This window comes from Oryctolagus cuniculus, chromosome 16 (assembly GCF_051225735.1).
Source record: "Oryctolagus cuniculus isolate XC-2025 breed Fujian yellow rabbit chromosome 16, ASM5122573v1, whole genome shotgun sequence".
Lineage (NCBI taxonomy): Eukaryota > Metazoa > Chordata > Mammalia > Lagomorpha > Leporidae > Oryctolagus > Oryctolagus cuniculus.
The window spans coordinates 4,665,731-4,684,484 of record NC_142882.1 but is presented as its reverse complement, the minus strand read 5'-3'; the positions used below and the strand labels follow the sequence as shown (position 1 = coordinate 4,684,484).

At 39.0% G+C, this 18,754-nt stretch overlaps 1 protein-coding gene across 1 annotated transcript in view; it reads right to left on the bottom strand.

The window, feature by feature from the left end:
• Positions 1-4,651: 4,651 nt before the first annotated feature.
• Positions 4,652-18,754, bottom strand: part of LOC127489194 (vomeronasal type-2 receptor 116-like) — a 43,835-nt gene continuing 29,732 nt past the window's right edge. Inside the window, exons 3-9 of the mRNA XM_089316309.1 lie at positions 15,835-15,998; positions 12,442-12,727; positions 11,270-12,076; positions 10,322-10,549; positions 9,854-9,977; positions 7,337-7,339; positions 4,652-5,586 (exon numbers count right to left, since the gene is read on the bottom strand). Coding sequence (XP_089172435.1) covers positions 4,652-5,586; positions 7,337-7,339; positions 9,854-9,977; positions 10,322-10,549; positions 11,270-12,076; positions 12,442-12,727; positions 15,835-15,998 — 2,547 coding nt within the window. The remainder of the gene's footprint in view (positions 5,587-7,336; positions 7,340-9,853; positions 9,978-10,321; positions 10,550-11,269; positions 12,077-12,441; positions 12,728-15,834; positions 15,999-18,754) is intronic.

Below are 18,754 nucleotides of genomic sequence, written 5' to 3'. Positions count from 1 at the left end.
GAGGCACAGGCAATAAAAACCAAGATTAATAAGTGGGATTACATCAAATTGCAAAGCTTCTGTATGGCAAACAAACAGGAAAGTAAAGAAGTAACAAGTAGAATGGGAGAAATTATTTGCAAACCACACAACTGATAAAGGATTAATAACCAGAATATATGAAGTGATCAAAAAATCAACAATAGCCAAGCAAACAACCCAGTCAAGAAGTGGGCAAAGGATGTAGACATTTCTCAAAAAACGAAATCCAAGTGGCCTACAGACACATGAAAAAATGCTCAGGATCACTAGCCATCAGGGACATGCAAATGAAAACCACAATGAGGTTTCACCCCACTCCAGTTAGAATGGCTCTCATACTGAAATCAACAAACAACAAATGCCAGTGAGGATGTGGGGAATAAGGTACCCTAATTCACTGCTGCTGGGAATGCAAACTGGTAAAACCACCATGGAAAATAGTTTTGAGATACCTCAGAAATCTGAATATAGCCCTACCCTAGGATCCATCCATCCCACTCCTTGGAATGTACCCAAAGGAAATGAAATCAGCAAATAAAAGAGACATCTGCACCTGTATATTTATTGTAGCTCAATTCACAATAGTCAAGATATGGAATCAACCTAAATGCACATTAACCAAAGACTAGATAAACTATGGAGCCAGTGCCACAGCTCACTAGGCTAATCCTCTGCCTGCGGTGCCAACACCCTGGGTTCTAGTCCCAATTGGGGCACTGGATTCTGTCCTGGTTGCTCCTCTTCCAGTCCAGTTCTCTGCTGTGGCCCAGGAGTACAGTGGAGGATGGCCTAAGTGCTTGGGCCCTGCAACCACATGGGAGACCAGGAGAAGCACCTGGCTCCTAGCTTCAGAACAGCATGGAGCATCAGCCACACTGCTCCAGCTGCATCGGCCATTGCTGGGGTGAACCAATGGAAAAGGAAGACCTTTCTCTCCGTCTCCCTCACTGTCCATTCTGCCTGTCAAAAAAAGAAAGAAAGTAACTATGGGATATGTACTATATGGAAAACTATTGGCAGTTTAAAAGAATGGAATTTGGTCATTTACAACAAATGGATGAATCTGGAAAATATCATACTTAGTGAAAGAAGCCAGTCCCAAAGGGACAAATGTCATATCTTCTCCCTGATCTGTGACAACTAACAGAGCACCTAAAAGGAAACCTGTAGAAGCGAAATAAACACTATGAGAAGCAATTACTTGAACTGCCCTTGGCCTTGGTTTGAATGTCAAGGAGCACTTTATTATTTCACTTTATCTAGTTCTTCATTCTTTTTTTCTTCTCTACTTAATACCATTAGCTAAACTCCTTACTTAAGCTAGAATTAATCATACATGTATTATCAATTGAAAATAGATTCCAGTTAAAAATAAGAATGTGAATGGAAGAGTGAGGAGCTGTACAGATCAGCACACATTCACACAGACCTACCACTAATGGTGAAGCTAAAAATGTTCCATGGACTCCAAATCCCATTTAGCTGGGTGGCACTATTCCCATCTTATGTGTAAAAGTGATCATATTAAGAATCAACTTGATCATGTACATAGGAACATCAGACAAAGGGATCACATAAATAAGAACAAGTGCCTGATAATAACAATAGACAGAATTACAAAATAGGGAAAGTTCTAACATGGGAAGCAGTCCACACAGCAGACACATAGAATGACAAACACCCTAAACAGCACTCTGACCTCAGAATCAGCCCCTGAGGCCTACTGAAAACATGATGAGAGAATTTCAGGCATGGAAAGCCAAGACATAGTGGCAAAAATGGTTCTGCATGAAGGATCTCTGTGAGTGAGACCCCAGTGGAAAGAAAAAGCCATCAAAGAAGGATGTACTTTATGCTGAAGGGAGCATAGAACTTCCACTTCATATATGCCCCTGAATGAAAAACTGACAGAGTTTGTGAATTCAAAAGGCTTCCATAACCTTGGCAGCTCATGTCAAGAGCCTCAGGTGATCTCTGACATCATAGCTAAGAGGTCAGTTGTTAAATCAACAACAGAAGTCACTGTGCACTTGCTCCCCATGCTGGACCTCTGTCCTTAATGTGTTGTACTACAAGAATTAAAGGGAAAACTTGTCTTCAAACTGTGCTTCATGTCATGTGTGTCTGGGTGCAAAGAGTGGAAATCTCTCTTAGTAAAGAGTAGGTCTTCTATATATATGAAGTCAGTTGAAAATGAATCTTAATAGAAAATGAATGGGAGAGGGACCAGGAGTACGGGTGGGAGGGTGGGAAAGGGGACAAGAAACAGTATAAACCTAAAAGCTGTACATATGAAAATTTGTAGTCATTAAATAAAAACCTTGAAAAATAAAATAAAAATAAAAAATAAAAAGTAATGGAAACTGGAGGTGGGCTGTGGTGTAGTATATTAAGCTTCTACAAGCAGTGCTGGCATCCCATATGTCAATGGCTTGAGTCCTGGCTGCCCCACATCTGATCCAGTTTCCCGTAAAAGAAATAGGAACAAAAGAGCAAAAAACTAAACATCCAGTTAAGAAATGGAAAACAACTTCAACACTCATTTTTCAAAAAGAAGAAACTGAAATGGCCAAAAGCACTTGAAAAAAATGTTCAGGACCACTAGCCATCAGGGAAATGAAATCAAAACCACAATCAGGTTCCACCTCACCCATCAGAATGGCTTTCATACAGAAATCAACAACCAACCTGTGCTGGAGATTTGTGTGAAAAGGTACCCTAATCCACAGGTGGTGGGAATGTCAACTGATACATTCATTGTGGAAGACAGTATGGAAATCTCTGAGAGCTGAAAAGAGATCTGCCATATGACCCAGCCAACTGACTCCTAGGAATTAACCCAAACAAAATGAAATCAGCATGAAAAGGGGTCATCTGTACCCCCATGTTCATTGCACCTCAATTCAATATAGCTAAGTATGGAATCAACCCAGATATCCATCAACTGATGAGGGGATAAAGAAACCATGGTATATATATTTGAAGAATATTAATTAGCATTAAAAAAGAAATCGTGTCTTTTGTAACAATGAACTACTACAAGGAATTATCATTTTGTCATAAAAAAGTAAATACCTGCAATAATGTGGAGGCCCCTTAAGAACACCATGCAAAATGAAAGGTTACCTAAATCCACAGAGTCCAATACTTCATTTATATGAAACACTCAGGACCATTAAATCCACAGAAACAGGAATAGATTGCTAGCTGTGTAACGGGCAAGACACGGAACTGAGAGTGACAATTAACGGATAAGGAACCTGATTTGTAGCGATGAAAATATTTTAAAATATGACAGAGATAATAGTTGCACAGTAGAGTGAAAGGTCTAAATGTCATTAGATCACTTTAAAATTGTTATTTCTTTTGAATTACTTTCAGATCGAGATGTAAAATCACTTTCTTTTGTCTGGTATTGGCAAAAGTAAATCTAAAGCCAAATCAATAATAAACAGAAAAGAGCAGATGGAAAAGAAGTCTGCATAATCACTTCTATGTATAATGAAAACTTGGTGTATGATTATCACATCATTTCAAATCCATATGAAATGGTATAAAATTAAGGAGTTTCAGGACAATGCATTATACACTTGAAAATGATTTAACATGTCTAATATTTGCACTGAAATATTCCAACTCTATTATAAAGCTCACATTAATAGTAAATGAATAATGACTGAATAAATACAGTAGTGAATAAATAAAAACAGCAAACAGGGGCAGACGCTGTGGCACAGCAGGTTAGCGTCCTTGCCTGAAGCTCCCCCATTTCATATGGGGTCCAGGTCAGAACCCGGGGCTCCATTTCTCATCCAGCTCTCTGCTACAGCCTGGCAAAGCAGCAGAAAATGGCCCAAGTCTCTAGGACCCTGCACCAGGAACCCCTGGCTCCTTTCTTCAGATCAGTGCAGCTCTATTCAACGTGGCTAATAGGAAGTGAACTGAACAGATGGAAGACCTCTCTCCCTCTGCCTCTCCTCTATCTGTGTAAACTCTTTCAAATAGATGAATAAATCTTAGAAAACAGCAAACATGTAACTCATTTTATTAAAATATGAATATTACAATGTCCACCAGGTGACAATGAAAACACAGAAATGAAAAGCAATGAAAAGTTTCAAGGAGAGCCTTTATCTGAGATCAGTTTGTGTTTGTGAACATGAAACCCAGGCTAAGAAATTTATACACAATATTATTTTTGAAGAGAGGAGGATTGGGACAAGTGTGAGTGTGTAGTGGATATAACCACCACTTGTAACTATGACATCCCAGGTGGGTGCCAGTTCATATCCTGGCTGTTCCACTTGGAATCCAGCTCCCTGTTAATGATTCAAAAAAAGCAGTAGAAGATGGTCTAAGATGCTGACACTCCAATGGACAACTGAAATGATCTTGCTTTGTCATGAACCAGCACTGGGCCACAGCAGATATCCTCAGAGTCTATCACCAGATGGAAGGTTTCTCTGATTATCCCTTCCTTTTCTGTGAATTGGTGCTTCAGAACAAAAACATTTTAAGAGAAAATAAACAGTTCATAAGAAGGTTACATTCTGCAAGTTATTTTATAACATCACAATGCAAAATCGGTTTTATAAATCTTAATCTCTAACAACTGAAAACTGTGAGAGCATTAAGAGCTACACTTCAGAACATCTGTTTCCTTGGAAGCTATTCTATCCCTGAATCCTTTCAAAGCATTCTTCTCAGGTCTGAAGAGAATAATGTAGCACTTGGGGACAAAGATGCAGCCCAGGAGCCCTGCACCAGAGGCCAAGATGGAGAAGACCTCCACAGCCACCATGACCTTCCCCTTGGTGCTGTGGTAGACAGGCAGGAAGGTCACCCACACACTGCAGAACACCAGCATGCTGAACGTCAGGAACTTGGCTTCATTGAAGGTGTCAGGCAGATTCCTGGCTAGGAAAGCCACAGTGAAGCTTGCCAAGGCCAAGGAACCCAGGTAGCCGAGGACACAGTAGAAGGCAGTGACGGAGCCCTTGTTGCACACCAGGATGATGTGGCCATGCTCAGAGTGTGCATCTGTGTCAATAAAGGGAGGAGAAGTCCCAAGCCAGATGCCGCAGAGAGCCAGTTGGATCAGGGAGCAGATGGGAATAATGGAGTTAGGTAACCCTGATATCAGGCACTGTCTCATCCTTCTCCCTGGGGCAGTGACCTTGAAGGCCAGAAGCACAGTGATAGTTTTGGCCAGGACTGTGGAAACAGCCATGGTGAACACCACTCCAAACGTGGTCTGCTGGAGGACACAGGTGGTTGTGTTGGGATGACCAATGAACAGTAAGGAGCAAAGGAAGCAGAAGATGAGGGCGATGAGCAGGATGTAACTGAGACCACGATTGTTGGCCTTGACTATGGGAGTGTCTCGGTGCTTCACAAAGACCCCAAGAACCACAGTGGTGAGGACAGAAAAGCACAGAGCTGTGCAGACCAGGGTCATCCCCAGGGGCTCTTCAAAAGACAGAAAGGTCAGTTTTTTGTAGAAGCACTGGTCTCGCTCTGTGTTGGCATACTGAAGAGCTGGACACTTCACACACTGGTCCATATCTGGTGAGAAATGTAATTAACATCATCTCAAGTTCAGTTATTCCTGATTCACAAGTATCTTCTAGAATACCCAATGTGGCTAGTTTAGGCAAATGGTCCTTATTTGATGTGAAAGACAGCATATAAAATGACATATAAAATTATTGGTGATTATTTATGTCCATCTTCCTCATGTTAGCCAGTTAATACTTCATCTTCCTAAGTACCTTACATAATGATGCGTACATGCTCTTTTTCTCCTAACAAAGCCCTAAGGGCTACTCTCTGAACCTATTCATGGTGCTTTAAAAGCATACCTTAGCCTGTGTTATTTTAACACCACAAATTCCTTCTTCATTGTTTCTTTGGATTGGGAACTGATGTTCAAGATGCCAGGGGGTTCCATGTGTGGTGAGGGCTACTCTGCCTTTATACAGGGCATATTCTGCTGCATGCTCACTTGGAACAAGAGCAAGCAGCAGCCCTCAGTTTTTGTTTTTATTTAATGATTGCATTTTTCATACATTCACCTTTAGGAATATAGGGGTTCTTTTCCCTATACCCACCCTCCCACTCCCACTCCCATCACATCTCCTTCTCCCTCCTCCTATACCATCTCCTTCTTCATTATGGTTCATTTTTAGTTTGATTTTAAATACAGAGGACCAACTCCATGATAAGCATAGATTTCAACAGTTGGTATCCACACACACAGACCACATATAGAGCACTGTTTAGGAACAAAATTTGCAGTCGATTCTCATAGTACAACTCATTAGGGACAGAGGTCCTACATGGGACTAAGTACACACTGACCTCTGTTGTTACTTTAACAATTAACATGTTTATGTATGTATGATGTCAGTGATCATCTGAGGATCTTGCCATGGTCTGCCAAGCCTATGGAAGCCTTTTGTGACCAGAGACTCCATTGGTATTTGGACAGGGTCATACACAAAGTGGTTGTTCTCTCCTCTCTTCAGACAAGAGTACATCCCTTTTTGATGACCCTTTCTTTCAAAAGAGGTTTCACAGAGATCCTCCATGTAGTCTATTTTTTGCTGCAGAGTTGTGGCTTTCCATGCCTGAAATGAGCCCTTTTTTAATAGTGCTATTCCCTCTGTACTTTCATGGCCTATTCAAACACCCAATGGTTGCAGTCTTTGATTTAATGAGTGTTCATTTATTTATAACTTACATGAAAGTCAGAGTTTCAGAAGGAAGAGGAGAAGCAGAATGGAGAGAGAGAGAGAAAGAAGGAGAGGAGGAAAGGGAGAAAGGGAAAGAGGGAAAAAGAGGAGGGGAGAGATCTTCCCCCGGTGATTCACACCCCAAAAGTCATTAATAGCTGGAACTGGGCTGTTTTGAAGCCAGTAACTGGGAGCTTCTTCTGGGCTTCCTGTATTGGTGTGAGCTCTGAAACTTGGGCCATCTTCAGCTGCTTTCCCAAGCATCAGGAGAGAGCTGCATTGGAAGTGAAATAGCTGGGACTGAAACTGCTGACCAACTGGGATGCTAGCATCCCAGCCAGAGGCTTACCCTACTATACACAGCACCGGCCCCAGGTTCCCACTCTTAAAATCATGGACTGGGAGATATACTTTGTGAATTTTGGATGCACAGAAATCACCTAGCAATCTCACTAAAACATATCTCTTTAAGGTAGAATCTGGATTATGTCATGATAGGGGAAAGCACTGATTGACAAACCACCATTAGAAGGCAAATGGTCAGGTTCTAGAGAAACACAGAACAGCTGTACACTTGATACCAGCTGGATTAGTTTCCACCCTTGAACGTTTTCATCAAAGAACACACTAGGATGCTGCCTATAATCAAAGTCAGTCTGTAGATCAGCTTGAAACTTACTGGCATATTTCCACTTTCCTGTCTTTTTGTCCTTGAACATGAATTTTTTCTCCAACCCTGTCTGTATCCTCTTATGTTCAATATATTGTTCCATTGAAGACTGATGTCTCAACTTGCAGATTTCTTCCAAAATTTAGTCTTTCCTTTGGATATTTCATACTTTTGAGACATTACAAGTGCCATCTTTCATAGGTTTGTTTTCCAGAATTTGTAAAGAAAATGACTGCTTTGTACAATTTTGTATACCAGCACTACTTAATTCAATTACCAATTCACTGATTTCATTACACCATCCCAATATCACTTTAAATGATGCCACTTCTATGTCTTCCTTTTTAGTAAGTTGAATGTCATTCTTTTTTGACAATATGCATGGAGCCGAAGCTCCTGTGTAATTTTCTGTAGAAGTTGCGTTCTTTCGTCAACTTTGTATCCAATCTTCAGCTGTAATTTCCATGTTTTGTAGCATTCTAAAATACTCTTTAGGATTGAAAGCTAATCCTTCTTTTCGTCATGTTTGAGTGGTTTTGTTCTTTGTTTACAATTCATAGATCACTTAGATTTTATTAACTATTTTTCTTCAGTTATGCTAATTATTATTACATTTTTCATGTACTATAAACTGAATTAGATTTTATGAAACTCTTTGGGCATGATGTAGCTTATTTAAAAAATACTGTTGGATTTACATTGTTTGAGATTTCAAATGTATGCATTTATTTCAATAACAGCGTCTTACAATTTCATTTTGCTGAAATATCTAGCAGTATTTGATCCATCAACTTGAGATGTTCCCATAGAAGAAACAGAATTTTTACATTTTTCCTGTTCTCTATAGGAGTTCAGAAAATATCTGAAAATTGTTTATCACCATTCAAGTATTGGGAATTATTTTAATAACTGTGAGGATATTTGGATTTTTCAAATATTGCTCAACATATTTCATAATATTTCTATCAGAATATCTGAATTTCTTCTATATTTTCAATGTATCAGAATTAAATGATTAATAAGCTCTAATATTAGTATTTTTATATCTAAATAGACCTCTTCAGCTCTCTTTGTGTATACACACACACACACAGTGTAATCTTATTGTTCGCACTGTTCCATCTTGCTGAGGTTCATAAATGTTTCTTGTTTATGATCACCAACTTTAAATTCTTCCAATTTTTACTTACTTCAATTTCCTTATAATGTCCACATTTTACCTTCAAGGTCTTGTGCTGAATTTGCAGTCATTGACCTACCTTGGTATGCATACTTATTTATTTTTAAAGGCAGAGTTACCAAGGGAGGTAGAGACAGAGTGAGGCCTTCCATCTGCTGGTTCACTCCCCAGATGGCTGCAGCAACCTGTGCTGATCTGAAGACAGGAGATTCTTCGGAGTCTCTCATGTGTGTGCAGAGGCCCAAGGACTTGGACCATCTTCTACTGCTATCCCAGGCCACAGCAGAGAGCTGGATCAGAAGAGGAGCAGCTGCGACTAGAACTGGCACCCATATGGGATGCTGGTGCTTCAAGCCAGGGCTTAAGCCCACTGCGCCACAGTGCCAGGTCCACTATGCATACTTTTTACCGTGTATGTCAGGTTGAGTTCTTTTGATATGAATTTTATAAATGTGTATACATATGTAAGCATAAGAATGTTCTTGAAGATTTATATTTTGAGCAGCAATGACTTTTGTCAAAGGCTAAGATTAGCCCCATTTGTGATATTTGATGAGTATCATCCTCAGGATGATATACTGCATGATTTCTAAGATAGTTTTTCACATAACACACAGTTTGTGTAGAGTTGCACTTTCTCACTCCAAGCATGCTACACTTGAATTTGGTGAAAGGAGTTTTACCTGTATAAGCACAAGGAACCCAGACATGAGTTTTCCTATACTGAATTAGCACATACACCACACTACTCCCATGGACTGTACTCTGTTTCCAAAAACTTTCATTATCAACAATAAGTTTCAAAAAATTAGAATTATACTAAATATATGGTAAAAATAACTACTCATACAACACAAGCAAAAACTGGAAAATTTTTATGATGCATGTGATGGCATAGTTCTGATTCATGAAATAAATCTTAGAAATGCCACACTGTTTTATGGGGTGAATATTACCCAATCTTGGTTTCTATACATTTTTTACCATATGTATATCAGCCTGAACTCAAACATGGTCAGCATTACAGAGACATTCAGTCTTTTATATGCTTTCAAAAATAATATAGGGAGTGTATTGTGGAAAGTTTTATCCTTTTGTGGATTATTATTGATTATAAGGATTAATTTCTACCTGAAGGGGGGGGAAGACTGTTCTCAGCAGTCATATTCCACATACTTTCTTTCCATGGATAAGTTGATAATTTAAGAAACAGGTGGTAACTTCTCCAAGAGGCAGGCACTGACTTACCTGTCTGATTGGAAATCTCGTTCTCAGGACAAGGTGTGCAATCAAAACAACAGGCAGGCTTTCCCTCCAGAGGGGTTTTCCTGAATCCAGGGCTGCAACTCACACTGCATACTGAGCGTGGAGTCTGAGAAAAATCAGATGAGTGTTGGTCATAGTTCAGACTATTACTTAAGTTCCAAGTAGAGGGTTTTCAAGTCCTGCAAACCTATTCACTGAAACTGTAAACATCTGTTTCTGACAAAATGACAACATTCAATTTGATTTTCTTAAATAGATTCAAAAGATGTGGTGGAAAATGTGTGTGTACTGTCCATCCTCAGACACTAAAAACATAAGAAAGTATTTGGGTTGGAAGTGGAGTGGTTTAATGTCCCTAAGTGTCTTTTGAATAAGCCATACTGCACATACTCCCTTAGCAGTTGGGGGGTAACAATGTGTCGTGTGAACCTTATGATCAGTCCAACTTACCTCTGTAATTCCTGTGGCCCACTCTATCAAATTCTCAGAGAGAGACAACTGTTCACTCTGTGAAACATATGGGGAAAACCACCCTACTTTAACCTTACGTCCAAAACCATATGGAAAATTCCAAAAGTTGAGAATGTCGTATTCAGCTTCCAAATTTATCCTGTGATTCAAATTCACTAGGTCACCAGCTGGATTGGTAAACTGGAGATTCTTCAGAAACGGGTGCAACTGAAAAAATGCATCATATTCTCATGAAGACTGCCCAAGCAATAACACATGAAACCCAGGTTAGAGAAAACCTCTCTTTGTCTGTAATCACAAATAAACAATAGAACCTGTTTAGAACCACCCAATGAATTGAAGTAAAAAAAAAAAAAAAAAAAAAAAAAAAAAAAAAAAAAAAACCTGATGAGAACTACATCAAGGTAAGTATGATTTCACTCATTTTTCTACAAAAACAAGTGGAATCAAAAATATCTAGCTGTGAGATTCCGACTATTTCCAACAGTGCAGTCCAAGCTACCAACACTCATTTTCTCAGTGTACCTTGGACAACTATCTGTAATAAAGTTACTAGAATAAAGAACTGTGCAAATTATATGAGATCCCTTATGTTCATTGTAGATGAGCATCCTCAGTAACATTTGGACCTGAAAATAATTACTGTACTGCTGAAGTTGAAAATGGAATAACACAGTCTATGTATTTCACATGTCAAAATTAAATTGACAGAATTGGAGAGTATTTTTAAGTCACAGCACTGATGCTTATCCAAGAGACCTGCCCACTTTTCATTGGAGCCCTTTTGCTAATGACAAATTACAGGCAGAGGCTCATTTTTATCTTGTGTTTTGCAGAAACGTTCCCAAGCTGCTTGGATTGAACACCTGCAGAAACTCTTAAGGGGATCACTTCAGGAGTACATGTCAATAATGGAAACCAAGTTACCTGCCAGGGAGAAAATGCCACCTTTGCCCCATTGTTCACTGGCTGCATTTCTACCTCTTGTAGAAGCATCTCATGTATGCTGTGGGCCACAGCATATACAGCATTGTATATGTTGTAACTCCCATCACTCATGGTCATATCAAAATGATGTGGAGGCAAGGATTCCAAGGAGGCATTCAGTGGACAGTTCTGTAAAGTTTTACAGGATGCCCCAGTAACTGAGCAATTAAAAGCCAGCGACCAGAATCTGGAGAGGTAAGAGTCTTCTTGGTACTTGGAAGGGTTAGCTGTCCGAAGAAAGTTTTTGAAACCAGAGATCTCACTATGGTGGTCGGAAAAAATGAGAGTCCCATGGAATGAGTGGAACAGGAAAGGTTTCTCAGAACTGGCAAAATCCCATTGTGAGGTGGTGACCCAGACTTTCCACATCATTAACTCCCCCCATGAATGAAAGCTGGTGCCTATGAGTGACTCAGTGACACAGAAAAGAATCACCACATTTGCTGATGATTTTATTATCTGAATTTTAGCACTATTTTGGTATGAAATTTGTGACTCTACTGTGGCTGGGATCAATTCCACAAAGTCTACACAGATGCCATTCTTCTGCAACTCTACTTTCAAATCAGACATAAACTGAATACCTTTTGGGAGGTCTGAGATGGCCAAACCCACCCAGGTCCACCCAAAATGGAACATCAAGGAGGCCATGCCATGGGCCAGAGAAGTGTCTTTGGGTGCCATCTGATAGAGGGATGGAAACTGACCACTGTCACTCAGAAGAGGTTCAAAAGGTCCAAGGGTCAGCTAAGGGAAAAGGCAAGAAATCTGTGTAAGGTTATTGTCATAGTGTAAAACATTATTCCTGAAAAAATTAAGCAGATAACAGAAGTGTCAGATTTCAGAATATTTCATTTTTATCATTTCCCACTACATGAGATCTTCCTAGTTCATGAATCATTAGACTCACAGGTTGCAAAAACATTTCTCCTTTTTACTCACCCACACTTCTGCTTCAGAAGAAATGTGGCTAATCCACAAAATCTCTGCACGACTTCTCTTTAGATCACATACTGTGTCAACTGTATAAGGTCTCTGTCCCTTAAATTTTTGGATCTAAGTAAGGCACCTAAGATGATGTACTTTATCCCACTTTTTCACTACACACTCACCTGTGGAATTTTGTAGAGTTCCAGCAGTGTCCCCATTTGGACAGCAGTGCTGCTTTCTGATATTACAGCAACAGACTTGCTCTGTTTCCTACATGTGTAATTAGGAACGTGCTTTTCCAGTCCCGCAAGCCAAATGAAGGGGTTCTCCATCACAGTCATATGACTGTGCATGACATTATAGAAACCAAATCCCAAGGTCATGTTGGGTAAAAGATAGGGGTTTTTGTTGATCTCCTCAATAGCGAAAACCAAGGCCAGAACATACTGGTAGTTTTTGGACTGAAACCTGCATGAAAGGCACAAGGATCTTTAAGGGAAAAGCCTCCAATCCAGATTATCATCAATTCTGTGATTACTGTGGCAGATGGATTGGTCATGGCCAACATTCATATGTTCTAATCCGTATGTGTAGATTTGCTGAGTACAGAGTGTGAACTGTTGTATTTGCAGGACACATGTCCTCACCAGAACCAAAGCTGCTACCAGCTTTTACTGGTTTCCAAGCCTAAATGATTCTGAAAAATAAGATCTGCTTTTACATCATAATGTCTTGGGCATGTTATCCCATGGTTGTCCATGTAGCCAAAGAGCATGATCTTATTTTTGGATGCAAACTTCATCAATTTTAATCATCTCTGGCAACAGCTACCTCTTCTAAGTGTTTGTATTTGATATCTACAGTAAATACTACAACAGGCTCTGGAATGCCCGCTCTAAAGTTCATGCACACCTAGGAGTACACTCCAGTTGTCAAAGAAAGCATGACAAGGAAACGCGTATCATCTTTAGCACTGCCTCTAAATGTTTCCTACATCCACAAACTACAATGATTCTTCATCTTACCACATCATTAAGTGCTTCTTGAAATAGCAGTCATACGATCATAAGGCTGCAGGTTGTAAAGGGAAAAGAGAGTAACTCAATTGAAGGCTATGTGTTCAAAAAGAGGGATGATGTCACAGTACTGAGAATGGTAGATGGAAGTCTGTAATTGATCCTGAAAAATCTCTTCCCCATCATACTTACCCATCAACCAGCATCACAAGCCAAGAAAATAAAATCAAATTCAGAGATTGAAAGAAGGGAAATAGTGAAAAGGGAGGAGCACTTTAGAGAAGCTGGAAACACTCCCTAGGTGAACATGAATCACTGGGCTATGAGGCACCTGATGCTTTACAATTAAGCCAGTCATGCATTTAGAACACTAAACATATGTGAAAGTAAATCATTATGAGTAGTATCAGTATTTACTCCAAACCGGCCTGCTTCACTCACGTTTTCCTACAATATTGAATATAAATAGCCTTACATGTGAAGGAAATGATGCATTTCTACTTTTCATTATGAGTGATATCAGTATTTACTCCAAACAGGCCTTCTTCACTCAACTTTTCCTACAATATTGAATATAAATAGCCTTCCATGCAAAGAAAATGATGCATTTCTACTCTCTAGGATCTGACATTTCACAAAAAATGTAAATGAGGAGCCCCTTGTATTTATTTCTGATGTCCTGTGTGTTAATTCCTTATGAATAGACTAGGTCATGCACACTGCTTGTTAAGGGTCACTGTGTGCTCCAGAGGAAGTGACAGTTTTTCAGTTCTTGGTCCTTGCTATAACATAATATGGATATATGTATGCATATTATATATGTATTCTCTCTATATATCTATACATAGGTATACTATAACCATGCACACAGTAGCTATATATATAGTTTTTTATGTATATATAATTTGCATACATATTTGCTATCCAAATATGTCATTCATACTTTGTAGAATGAGGAAATTTGAAAATCATTGCTATGAATCAAATAAAATTCAGTTTTGTATTTCATATATCTGTTTCTCTCCTCATTACTATGACACTTCCATTATTCCGCATCCTCAAAATTCTTTCTCCAGCTGCTGCCTTGTACCAAAATGTCTAGACGGCTCTTGGACACACTGGAATTTGTAAGAATTTATCTCTTTTATGCTGTGTTCTTTATCTCTAAAAACAGTTTATCAATAACTGTTGTATATTTTAAAGTTAGTGAATCTAATGTTGGAAGGTATAGCACCTAAATCTATTGACAGTTCAGTATTTCTTGTTTTTCCAAGTATCATCAACAAAGATATTTTCCCTGAGTTTATTAAGATTTGATTATGATCTCCAGTTTGCATGGCATACATCTTGGAGGAACTTGGGCTCTATTCATAGCCTCTTTTCCTACTACTGGAAAGTCACTATTTCCTCGTCTCCATCATTAAGGGTACACTTAAATGATGTGCTGCATGCATAACCAGGGGGAATACTACTACTAATGAATAAATATTTCATGAATTGGACCCCATGGACACATATTAAGTTAGGTAAATTTATAAAAATCAATGTGAAGTGAGTAATATTGCTACACTAAGCTAGTATACATTAGATTTTTTCTGCAGAGGTCTTTGGATAAATGCCTAAAATACTTCATCAGTTGGATCACCTTGGTGGCAACAACTATACTTCTCAAATCCATTGGCTTTAATGATACTGAAATGATCTATGTCCTAATACCTACCTTCTACCAAAGTTCTATGCAGCTGCAACCTACTTCCTGTAGCCTTACAGTAGAAAACAATTAGAAAATTGTCACCCTCATAAACAGGTTTGAAGAAAACAATTCCGCTGTCCTACAAGATACTATATTCTGCATGCATGAAATTTATATATGCTATATATGTATATGAAATATTTATATTTAGTTACAAATAAAGGATCTTCAAGAGGGGCAAAAACAGAATAATCCCCCTTAAGAAATCTATTTTGCCCAGAAAAGGCAGAATCTGGGAAACACTGTAAATGTAGTAGATTACAACCATTGAAATTCTTATGAGTATATTCATCAGTAAAATATAATTACTATATTTGTGCAAAGGTGTTGCCCTGAGATTACTTTTACATAGAAAAAAATTTTGAATCTTTTCTCCTTTACAACTGTAGAAGAAATGAAGTGTTCTCATGGCCCCAAATCTAGTATGTAGCAGAAAAGAGTGTGAGCACATGTGGAAGAGCTCATGTAACTCAGTTGATTCATTTCAGTGCATGGGTTCTGTAAGAATCTACTACTGAGGCACAATAGGCCCCTGAGCTGATGAAAGTGGACAGGGAAGGATAGGAGGATACCGACCAGATTCTGGTTCCCCCTCTGATAAGACAACATTTCCCTGAGCCATCCACGGTGCCAGGCAGAAAGAAATGTCTTCCTCATGCCCCAAATCAATCACCAGCAGTTTTTAGGAGGGACAGAAGATGGACAGGGCAGGGATACAGAACATATTTGCCTATCCATTTGCAGACCCAATAACAAGTAGCTAATATGTAAATAAATGGAAAATGGTTATGGCAAGGAGAACTTACCAGCTGAATCTGCGATATTTGATGAAACTTCTCTCGATTCTGGGAACATCATATGTGTAAATGTGCAAAAAAGCAGCGATCTCAATATCTCCATCCTTGTAAAAACTCTGTTCCATCTGGGAATAGCAGTCGTGACCATCCTGACATGTCACAAGGAGATACAGCTGCAGAAAGAGCATGAGAAAAATCAAAGAAAACATCTGTGAAAAACCCTATGAGACAAGAGCACTGGAACATGCAGGGTCATGCAGGTGGAAACATAGTGTGTGTGTGTGTGTGTGTGTGTGTGTGTGAGATTGCTTGAAACAAGTCACTTTAATACTGCTCCATCTGACCTCTTTCCACCAGCTGTCCACTCATCCATGGGGGAATCTGATACTTTTCTGCCCTGAGGCTCTGCAGTTCAGGTCTTCTGTCCTGGTGGAAAACACAAGAAGGAAAACATGTTTGTGAATCATCCTCTTCACCCAGGTGCCAGGATTTCCTCCAAGTCCATGGATACAAAGACTCAAGGGAGAAACTCCTGCTAGTTACATTTGGTCCAAGGGCTTTGTCAATAAACCACTCCATGATTTTTTGGCAATTATGTACCAGGATTGCATCAGAGGGCATGAAGGGAGGCATCAGGTGAGGCTTTCTGTAAGCTTTCAGACCAGAAATCTCCAGTGTCACACACTACAATGACTCAAAGTGCAACAGGGCAGCCTCCCTCAAGCAGTGTTCTGGGAAGCCACAAATCACTTTGATAGCACATAGACTCCAAACCAATCCTGTTTACAGAGATACCCACTAGGACATGTGGTTTTCAATCACTGTGAAACCAGTAATCAGCCTGAATTCAGATATGTCCATTCTGCATTTCTAATCACTTCATCTTTAGTTGTAAAATATAAAAAACTTCCGCATTGCTGTTAACCATGGTAATCCCATGATGATCTGCTTTTGCACCTACAACCTTGGTTGGTGCTCACATGAGAACCTGGGACTATTTGAGTACTTATACCTTTTTTACTCTAAGCAGACAATACCAGCTGGAAGTCACCTCTTTATTCCCACCACCACAAACACCAAGGGCAGAATAATGCATGCAGACACCTATACTTCTTGAATGCAAGTGACTTTCAGGATGCTTATGTAGGACACCATCAGGGCAGCTAGGTACCATTAAACCTTTGCCAAACCACAGACTGTACAAGACGAGAGTGAACAAAATGGATATCATGTCCTATAGGCAATAATGAGGATCAACACTGAATAATCATTTGTGCTTGTATACCTGTGTGAGGTATTGCCAATATAATAAATCTAATAAGGGAGGTAAGAAATGGCATATATGCGAACTCTATTTTTCCACTCAAAAGTTTTTTAAACTCAAATTACTGTAAATGTGGTGCCTAATATTTTAAGTAAAACACATTTTTCATTGCTTAGCCACTTCTCTGATGCCATTAGGGAGATTTTGATTAGGGGTACACGCAAAGTGAGATGCAGTATAGGAACAAAATACACAACAGAATTCAGTGACTTGCCTAAAATTGAAAATATAATTTCTTGATGAGTTAAACTTATTACTGGTACATTGATGAAGCTTGTTGTCTATTCAGTTAAACAAGAAACATAAACCTAAATCAGAGAGCAAGCATCCGCTGTTCTCTCTAATGTGTAGGAACTAAAAATAGAGTCAATCTTAATGCACTCCATTCACTGAAAATAAATTGGGAATGGAGAGGATGAATTCCGTGCAATGAGGAGGCTTCAGAAAATTCATGGAAAATGTGTGTTATGAAACAGTTATGGACAATTTTTTTAAAAATTAGCACCCAGATTTATTCAGTATTTTTGCTTAAGTGTTTCTTTCATATTTAACATTTTCATCTTCTATATCCTTAATGCTGCATTTGACATTTTTTATAGTTTGTGATGAATGCTTCAATTCTAGAACTTCAGACTTAATACAGGGAAATATATATTCTAATTGCATAAACTTATATGGAATCTGAAATCATACATTTATGTCAAATTGAACTTTAGCAACAACATCATAAAAGTTGATAATATTTTTTTTCTATTTGAGACTTTTTATAATTTATATTGAAGTCCAATATCATGTAGGTTATTGCAAAGCAATTTCCAAAAATAAAAATTCGTGGACATTTCAATGGGTAGGTACAGAGTTCTCTGTGTGTAGAGGGAACACACACATGAACTTACACTCATTCTACATCGAGAACACTGTCTCCAATGGACTATCCTGGACTATCTTCTCAGGCTCAGTACACTTCAAATCAAAAGTAGAAATTGTCCCTTTTTCCCCACATCCTCGCCAGCATCTGTTGTTGGTAGATTTCTGTATGTGAGCCATTCTAACCAGGGTGAGGTGAAACCTCATTGTGGTTTTGATTTGCATTTCCCTGATTGCTAGTGACCTTGAACATTTTTTCATGTGCCTGTTGGCCATTTGGATTTCCTCTTTTGAAAAATGTCTATTGAGGTCCTTGGCCCATCTCTTAAGTGGGTTGTTGGTATTGTTTTTGTGGAGTTTCTTGATCTCTTTGTAGATTCTGGTTATTAACCCTTTATCTGTTGCATAGTTTGAAAATATTTTTTTCCATTCTGTTGAGTGTCTCTTCACTCTCCTGACTGTTTCTTTTGCAGTACAGAAACTTCTCAATTTGATGCAATCCCAATAGTTGATTTTGGCTTTGACTGCCTGTGCCTCCCGGGTCTTTTCCAGAAATTCTTTGCCTGTGCCAATATCTTGAAGGGTTTCTGTTGGTGGGAATGCAAACTGGTCAAGCCACTATGGAAGTCAGTCTGGAGATTCCTCAGAAACCTGAAGATAACCCTACCGTTCGACCCAGCTATCCCACTCCTTGGAATTTATCCAAAGGAATTTAAATTGGCAAACAAAAAAGCGGTC